This window comes from Cryptotermes secundus, unplaced genomic scaffold, assembly GCF_002891405.2.
Source record: "Cryptotermes secundus unplaced genomic scaffold, Csec_1.0 scaffold2930, whole genome shotgun sequence".
Classification (NCBI taxonomy): domain Eukaryota; kingdom Metazoa; phylum Arthropoda; class Insecta; order Blattodea; family Kalotermitidae; genus Cryptotermes; species Cryptotermes secundus.
In genome coordinates, this window is record NW_019729991.1 from 34,704 (window position 1) to 44,219 (window position 9,516).

The window sequence follows — 9,516 nt, forward strand, 5'->3', positions numbered from 1 at the left end:
ACTTTCTGAGTCGACGTATGAACAGAAATTGTACAATGTTTTTTTGTTAATTTATCGACAGTAAGGAGCATATTTCCGCCCCTTCTTTTGTCTGGAAGAGCGCTCCTGGCAGAGCATACCGGAACGCAGGAGTTGTGGCTGCGGTTTGCACAACTCGGGCTGTTTGTTTGCGATGTCTGCCGAGCGTGGCGCTGCGGTTGCACCCCAACGAGTCCAGTTGGAGTAACTTCAAATAAGTCACTTCTCTGCCGGCTTATGAATCGGACAACTTCCCCCACCGTAGATGAACCCCAACCCTCTCATATTATCTCCACTAACCTAAGGACGATCCATCCATTTAAAGTCGTCAGCTGGTACACTTGGTTTTGCTACAGTTGTACGAAAACTCTGACATTTCCTCTCGTTTCTGCTCAACATCCTCTTCCATTAACTCTTTGCCCGCTACACACCACTTATCTCGTTTAATTATACTTGTCAGTTCTTAGCTGGATTCATTTTTTATTCCATAAGATTGATTAAAGTACTGTGGCCCATCAACAGCTAAAATGATAACAGAAATTCTCGTTGTTGTTGTTGTTGTTGTTGTTGTTATTATTATTATTATTATATGAAAAATGAAGCTTCTTCGTACTCAATTTACTTTCTATCTCCTCTTCTCTCTATTTCATTATACATTCCCTTCTCTTCCTCCTGCTGCATAACATTCTCCTTTACTGAAGTTCAATATCCTTCTCTCCTCTTCCCACGTGCTTCTTCCCTCAGCCTGCGTCCTTTATATGCTTATTCTTCCAGTCCTCTTATATTTAATTTTCTCCTACATTTCTTACTTGTCTCTTATCATTTTCTCGCCTGCCCCCGTTGTATCACCTCATTTCTTATCCATACTTGTGATTTACTTCATGACACTGGCAATATGTCTCACAGTACAGGTTCGAACGTTTGAGTGATGCGTGAATAATGAATTGGGAAGGGTGTGGTCTAAAGCGGTCGAGGCTTACCAGAGAATTATCAGGATATTTGCCTGGGGGACTAGGGAATGCAATAACAATTGCCATCACTACAGCTCCTGTTCCGGCTGACGTTGTGACTGGAAGATCTCGAAAGCAGGCCACCTCCTTCAGTTACAGCAGTTTAATTACCGTTACTGCTACTCCTGTTCCCGCTACTGCTACTGCTACTGCTACTGCTCCTGCTCCTTTACTGCTCATACGCCTGCTCCTGCTCCCGCTACTGCTACCGCTCCTGCTTCTGTTCCCGTTACTGCTACTGTTACTGCTCCTGCTCCTGTCCTGCTCATACGCCTGCTCCTGTTCCCGCTACTGCTACTGCTCCTGCTCTTGTCCTGCTCATACGCCTGCTCCTGCTCCTACTACCAGTTGATTAATCTCTTTAAAAAGGTAAAGGTATTCCTGTAACAGGCCGTGAAGGCTCATACTGGTGTGGGAGGTCGAGGCTTCCACATGTTCTAGACAGTCGGCTCACAGATGGCGGTAAGGTCGTCAGCCTTACGCGCCGGCCGCCCTTTACTTCCCAGGAATCTTCCTGGTACTCATTTCTGATAGAAGCTAAGCCTAACCCAGGGCTATAGTGCGGCTGGAAGGATTAGGTCAATTGAAAAATGCAGTGGCCTTGTCAGGAATCGAAATCGCAACTTTCCGGATTGTAGCACAGTGCCGCAACCAACTGCGCTACCGCGTGCGCGACCACCATCACTCGTAATACTGCTACTACTGCTGCTACTGCTACTACTACTACTACCACTACTACTACTACTACTACTACTACTACTACTACTACTACTACTACTACTACTACTACTACTACTCCTACTACTACTACTGCTACTGCTACTACTACTCCCCCTTCTTTTCTTTTGTCCTCACTTTTCAATGACACTCTTTGGCAGACTTCCCACCTCTGAGGCCGGGTTCGAGTCAAGGCCAGGTCATGTGGTATTTGTGGTGGACAAAGTTGGACCGGAACATAATTTCTCCTAGTACTTCGGTTTTCCCTGCCAATTCCCATTCCACCGACTGCTCCACACTCATCATCCGGGGCTGATACGACAGGCCAGATATTGGCCAACGTACCAAGTGGACTCAGTCTCACCCCACCCCAAGAAACGAAATTAAATAAACTGTCCTTAACAGATGTAACGAAAGGGAGGTTCTATTCGTCACTTTTGTTTCAGGTCTCGTGATGACGATGGACGTGAAAGCGGAGACACAGAAGAACACTTCGCCGCAGGAGTGCGCTGGCTGCGGCAAGAAGATCACCGAGAGGTCAGGTGAACTTCTGCAGTAGAATACGTTATTACAATAGCAGTGCAATTACCGCTGAAAATTCAGAGGAATGTCTGCAAACCGAATTCAGGTTCAGTACAGCTAAAAGTAGACACAAAGATGAGCTTATGATTGTTAGGAATGCCTGGAGATCCCATTGTCTGACCGCGGCAATTTAGCCCATGCCCATGTTAGTCTCTCTAGCATCATCACCCCTCCCCCCAATTTATTACCTTTCTCTTTACTCCTGTGTGATCCTGGCCTACATCTCCTTGACATGAACGTTCTCGCTTACTGGCCGACTTGCTAGGGATCGCCTTCTGTTATCGCCCAATTTCCACTTGACTGTATTTCAGGTTTCTGCTGAAGGCGCTGGACCTCTTCTGGCACGAGGACTGTCTCAAGTGTGGCTGCTGCGACTGCAGGCTGGGGGAGGTAGGCTCCACGCTCTACACCAAGGCGGACCTCATCCTCTGCAGGAGGGACTACCTCAGGTACAGTCTCCTAAAATTGTAGCTGTCAGCGGAACAGTAGGCTGCTAAATTCGTCACTGGGTACTCTCTCGTTCCACCACACTGTAGCTTGGACAGCCGTTGCTACGGAACAAGGGAATAAATAACGGTGTTATGCAACACCTTTCCAGGCAACGGCGCCGGGAAACACGCTTCTATAACAATATAATTACTGTTGGAAACGGTCTTCCCTGCTCGGTAAGTACAAAGTGATTTCAAGGAAGATAATTAGGGCGACCCAATTAGGATCCCGTGTGCCAAGAATCATCCAGTGTGGAGTCAGGGTCGAATACCTCCACCGTATACCTGCGAGTAGTAGGAGGCGACGAATAGGGAACCCAATTCCTGGTGGTATAACAGGGCCACTCTGTTCCTGGGGGTATAAATGTGGGGACCTGGCCCTACAGGTTGGGGGAGTCTCGAATCTGAGACAGTAAAACGTCATGAGTCCCGCAGGACTCGGGCCTGAGAATCACCGCTCTGGCGAGGACCAGCAGAAATTCTAAAAGACAAACCCATTCTCTCGTGAGAGAGGATGTTACATAAGGATTTTGACTGCAGGTGTTCCGTTGGAAAGTAGGAATTCTGGTCGTGGATTTCAAGGGCCCTTTACGCCAAGACGAACTAGTTAGTAGTAAACCGCCCATCGTAAACTAACTCTGACTCTGACTCTGACCCAGTTAGTTTTGTATTTGTAAGTTGAGATTTGAGTTCTGCACAGGAGGCTATGAAGACAGGATCTGGGCACCGGAAGCTGAAGAATCTCCAGTGTTAGAAACCGTTACCAGGGAATGGTTGATGAAGAAATAAACAGATTTAGCGTGCGCTGTAATGATTTGTAAAGCGTGGAGATTAGCGGTAGCGCTGTAATTACATGTAGTTCCGAGTGATGTGCATAGGTGTTCAATAAATTCATTCACGAATCCATACCCCGTCTATAGTCACAACCCTAACACATGACAATATCATCTGTCTAGAAATTAGAGGAAAAAGCAATACTCAAATTAATGAGTTCAATTTTTAGACATGCAATTAAGAGGAGACAATGAAACGAGAATTCGACCTACATCCAGACACTGCATCACGGTAACTTCACATCGCCTTAACAGCTGTAGCTACCGCACACATTCGCAGAAGTATAAAGTAAAAAAAAATTGTCTCTGTGCTTAACTAATTAATCACTACTTCATTAAGGCTTATGGGAGAGTGGCTGTGTAGATCCACATTTTCTAGACCTTGGCACTAGCCGGAGGTGAGTGGTCAGCTTCACGCCCCGGCAGCTTTACACCCGGGGAATAAGCCCCCGGTGCCCATGGATAAGAGGCTGGGTGGGTCCCAGAGTGAAAATTCTTGACTCTACCGGGACTCCGACCCCTCTGTCGTCCAGCCCGTAGCTAGTCGTTCTACAGAGTAAATTTCATAATATCCTTGGTTGTTTTCTGTTAGGTCCGCGGTGGGTAACAGAAAACCGTTGCCAAATACACGATTGCGGCTACTCATTCGTAATAGATACGACTTTTGATGATAATTCCCATTCAGTACATGGTAAGTGTTATGACCAGGGCCCGGATTTTGATGACATGTCATCTTTTTTTTTCCTTGTATCCTATGCGATGCTCTTAAATATATAAATCTCAGATATGAAATGCTGGTTACAGAAATGTAAATTTTATAGGTAATCTTTTGTCATTTTTTGACATTTTTAGGTTTAAAGTCATTTTTTTCATTTTGGGGGGAATTTTTTGGTAAATTTTTGGACTTTTAAGGGTATTTCTTGTCATTTTTGGCCATTTTAGGCAATTTTTCTTCGTATGTTTTCTGAAATGTGAATAACATGTAAGCGAAGTGTTCTTTTCTCTTTAGGTCATTTTTCTGCATTTTTCGGTCATTTTTTAAATATTTTCAGGTCATCAAAATCCGGGCCCTGGTTATGACATAAAATTGCAACTGTGGGAATCGTTTAGGTTATGTCAAGAAAATTTCTCGTGATAGGAATCTATACGTTCAATGTTATGGCCAAGCGAAAATAAATATATATATTTTTTAATTATTGATTTATAATTTCCAGTAACTTTAATACAAAGGGAGAAATTTCCTGTCATATATTGTTACCGAAACATTTTGACATGAGCTACACAGTAGAGCTTCGTCCTGGAAAAAGAAGGCGTAAAAGCGAGTTATATGGCCGTCTTAGAGGAGACTGCCATATTTCCGTTTAAAATTACGGCTGCCATCAACAAAGTCCCAGCAGTCAGGCACGTGTAAATATTTGTGTGGACATAAAGTCCCGCATGGATTGTAATGATATCAGGTCTATGTGACACCTATCGCCATCTGTGAGTGTCCACTGGAAATGTCTTGTGTAAACAGAAGAAAAGCCTTATATACTCATAGCTAAATGCTACCCTGATTTATCGACTGTCACGCCAGGGGTGGGTAATATTATACAGCTTTAAATATGGCCGAAATTGGCAGGGTAGACAGGTACACGAGGTGGATTTGGTGAGGCAGTGACCCGACACACGAACTAATGCGTGAATCACTCCACACTAATCTCTAAGGGAAGCATCCTTTTTTGTGTTTGGGTTTTATTTTTTCCTGTTAAACACAATATACCAAACAACTCGCTCACATTTCACTGTGCATAACTGAGTTTATTGGTCGTACAGCGTCGCTACATATTTCGGCTCGTGGAGCCATCACCAGGCGGTACAGTAGCTAGCCTTATGCTATTGAATTATGTCTCCTATATGGATCCATATATTGTGTTACTCATTGTGCGTTACAATAAACCGAAAAATATAGTGTGTTTCTTTCCATTTTAATCATTTTTATATGCACAGGTTAAGTGGTTGTGTTTCTATACTAATTTAAAAATGTATTTTCCTGGGGAGTAAAGTGCGGCCGGCGCGTAAGGCTGACAACCTTACCGCCATCTTTGAGCCGATTGTCTAGATATTGTGGGACCCTCAACGTCTCACAACCCTATGTGCCTTCACGGCCTGTTACAGGGATACCTTTGCAATATTATATTTAAGCATCCTGTTGCACTCCATACGATAAATGATATAATGATACAAATTCCGTCCCAAGTGCAAACAATATATTATGTGTCCTTGATCTTGCTCCTCTTGTAGAGGAGCACTTGGGATGGAATTTGTATCATTATATCATTTAGGGATACCTTTACTTACTTTTACTTTTATTAAAAAGTATTTAAAAATATTGGGAGTCTTAAAATATTAAAAAAATATATTAAAAATATATTAATAGGTAAAAGTGTTATTAAAACATATAACTCATGAGAATAACGTATTCTAAATATTCTTAGCGGTTGATTCCACATTAATTTAAATGAAATTAAACTTATTTATAGAATTTCTTCTGTTGGTCGTGCCGGGCTTTCCACCGTCAATGTGATTGCATTTTGGCTTTTAGTTGTTACCTTCATCCTAACTGCTCTATATACGATAACAACTGTCGCCGGTCGTGTTGTCTGTAATAGACATATGTAGAGTAAACCTTATAATTAATTATTATAGATCATAATCAGACAGTGGAAGGACGTGATTATGAACTAAACGTATTACTAGAAAATATCAAAATACTTAGCTCCGTAGCTGTCCTAAGAAGAAAACATTAACTGAACTTAGGAGCAAAACAGGATCAAACATCACTACTTTATAGGCAATATAAGCGCAACACAACTACTGAAGGAAGGGTTTTAATACAAAGATTATGTTTTGGCGAATTATCTATCGTCTTGTCTTTATCTAAAAACAGTCTTGTTTATTTTTAAAAACATATCGTTTCGGAGACTCAATTCTGTCTCCGTCTTCAGGTAAAACCTACTCAGTTGGACCCAATCGATAGAGCTAGTCTCTCTCCATAACGTTGTGTTTGAAAAATAAACAGGATTGCTTTTAAGTAAAGATAGAACGATGGATAATATCAAAAAAAGATAATACAAGTATTTGTACAAATGTGCCATAGTCACAGACTTTTTGATCTTATTTACGATATAAGCGGCATAATTCCAAGCATAAGGTTTGTTAATGTAACACCTGAAGATTTCTTCATGAGCAGAAACATGTTGCAGTATTGTACAACCAATAAATTCAGTTATGCACAGTGAAATGTGAGCGAGTTGTTTGGTATGTTGTTTTTACAGGAAAACTAAAACTGACATATAGCACTCCTCATTAGCTAACTGCATTTATTATCGGCTGAGTAGCTGTCTGAATATCCCAGTGTATTACTGACAAACTAGCTGATTGACTAGCTAAATTAATGAGCGAACGAATGACTACTTTAATGACTGAATGACTAAATTAATGATAGCGTGACCAGCTCACAAGTCAGCTGGTTGGCTGCATGCATGGTTGACTCTGTTAAAATTTTCTGAGCAATCTCCAATCATTCGGTTCTTCCTGAAAAGATGATAGTCGCTCAGTTACTCCAGAACTTACTCCCCTTTCTAGAACATGTAGGTTCATTATCATGTTTAAAGGTAAGAGGGCAAATTTCATGAGAGCACCACACCAGGAAGACGTATGGAAAGTGGAGCTGTGGCTTCACGCGTCCTAAACAAAGGCACTAGATGGAAATTAGTGGTCAGCGTCACGCCTCTGCCGTTTTTTCCACATAGAAAGAGCCCCGGTGCTTACTGGGTGGGCCTCAGTGTTGGGGTCGACTCTGTAGTTGAGGGAAGTCTCGCTTACCCCTACTGGGAATATGGCCCACAGTCTTCCGAGTCTATGCTTCAATTAGTGTTGATACACCGACTGTACGCTGTCGGCTGTATTGTGTTCAGAAGGGCGTCAACCGGTCCTTTTACTGAGCTAGACTAATCCAGTCTATGCCTTCCCATCCTGCTCATTTAATAAACTAAGTCTAGGCTGTGCAAATCCAAAGTGCAGAACACCAATCCTCAGATTATAGGATATTCTCCCTTATCGGCGTCAACACATTCACAACAGGACACTGTACATATGGACAAGGGTCATCATATTCTAACTTGCAGGCAACTTCTTTACAGGTTGTTTGGCAACACTGGGCACTGTGCTGCGTGTTCTAAGGTTATCCCAGCCTTCGAGATGGTGATGAGGGCCAGGAACAACGTGTACCACTTGGAGTGCTTCGCATGCCAACAGTGTAACCACAGGTAAGTGCTGCCATCTCTTGTCTCCAAACGAAAAACAAATTTCTGCATGTTGTTGTTTCTGAATGTACGCTGACTTATGACGACATGCCTCGAAACAGCAGTAACCGGAAATACAAAACGCTCACAACCTATCTCAGTATTAGTGGCCTTTGGACATATTTCGTACAAATATTTTCTGCAATTTACGATGTATATTTTACTTCTTGAACATCCAAGTTTTTAGTTTTACAATCTGGCTCTTGGAATTATAATTCAATTATTCTAAAAACCTAAAGAGTTCTCCTAAGCCATTCCTCGACAATTTGAACGAAGTCCCCGCGTATTCTCTAGCCACCCTCTTGCACAGAACGTCTGATGTGACGTTATTTAGAAATAAGGGCGCTGTCAGTTTAGAAGCAAAAAGTTTGTCTTTTTGTTTCTAAAGTCAATAATTTAAAATTATGATACCCTCAGAAGCCCTACCGGAAGATATTCCAGTAGCGTATCACTGAATGTATGGAACATGCGCACTTGGGTCCATCATCTTAATATGCATTTGAAGAAACAAACCTTAAGTCCGACCAGAGAAGGAATGATCACAGATTCATCCCAATCTGTCTGGCAAGCACCTGTCTCCCCTCTGCGTGTCTTTTCCATTCCCAGTACCTGCCAATTTTATTCTGACTATTGTTAACTCTCTCTCTGTTTGTTACTGACGCTGCCAGGGGTTGCAATGTGGTTACAGTTAGAGGGGGGGGGGGCGCAGACGACAGGAACTGAACTTCAACTCTGTTCATTCTTTCACTGAGCAAATTCTGGATGCCCTTGAGAATCCATTCGTAATATATGGCATAGCCTGAAGAACGCACGACAGGGTCTTATTGCGAAGCTGATGAACAAGTATATCGACAAGTTACTGTGACGCTCAGTGCGGGATAGTTCCAAAGTAAGCCCGCATCAAAGAGATCTAAGATATCTGAACACGTGGTACTGTTGTCGAAAATAAGGTGATTGTTGTCAGTGAAAATCAAAAGGATAGAGATCATTGGTAAGTGCTGAACATGTACTGAAATTCTCAGAAAAACTGTACAGCGTATACAAAATTATGAGTGCTGTGAAGTTTAAGAAGAATAAAATGAACATGGAGGAAAAGCAGAGAAAATAAGTTTGGTGGCGGTGGTGGCGGCGGTGGTGGTGCTAGCAGTAGTAGTAGTAGTAGTAGTAGTAGTAGTAGTAGTAGTAGTAGTAGTAGTAGTATAATATTGATATTTGCGAATAGATATGAAAGAGAGGGTTGAAATGAAACGCGAAAGAATGAATATATGGAGGAGAAAACGAGATTACATAGAGACCATACAGGGTTAAAATATTATGGTGGTGGAGCGATATTAAGATAAAAACAAGACGTGGGAGATTAGAAACATATAAGGTAGAAGAAGATTATGTAGCAGGAGGAATAGAGGACGGAGGTGAATATATAAAGGAGGTGTGAATGCTGCAACTCATTCTCTTCTAAACTTGAATCAGGAAAGTGAGCCAGGACAGAAGTGATGTTAAATTGTTACCACACCAAAGTCAG

The 9,516-nt window shown here is 42.2% G+C and overlaps 1 protein-coding gene across 1 annotated transcript; it reads left to right on the plus strand.

Annotated features, from left to right (window-relative positions):
- The first annotated feature begins 2,196 nt into the window (after positions 1-2,196).
- Positions 2,197-7,962, plus strand: LOC111865936 (LIM domain only protein 3). Its single transcript, XM_023854377.2, has 3 exons — positions 2,197-2,282; positions 2,639-2,776; positions 7,833-7,962. The coding sequence occupies exons 1-3, from the start codon at positions 2,200-2,202 to the stop codon at positions 7,960-7,962; spliced, it is 351 nt and encodes a 116-aa protein (XP_023710145.1). The 5' UTR covers positions 2,197-2,199.
- Positions 7,963-9,516: the final 1,554 nt, after the last annotated feature.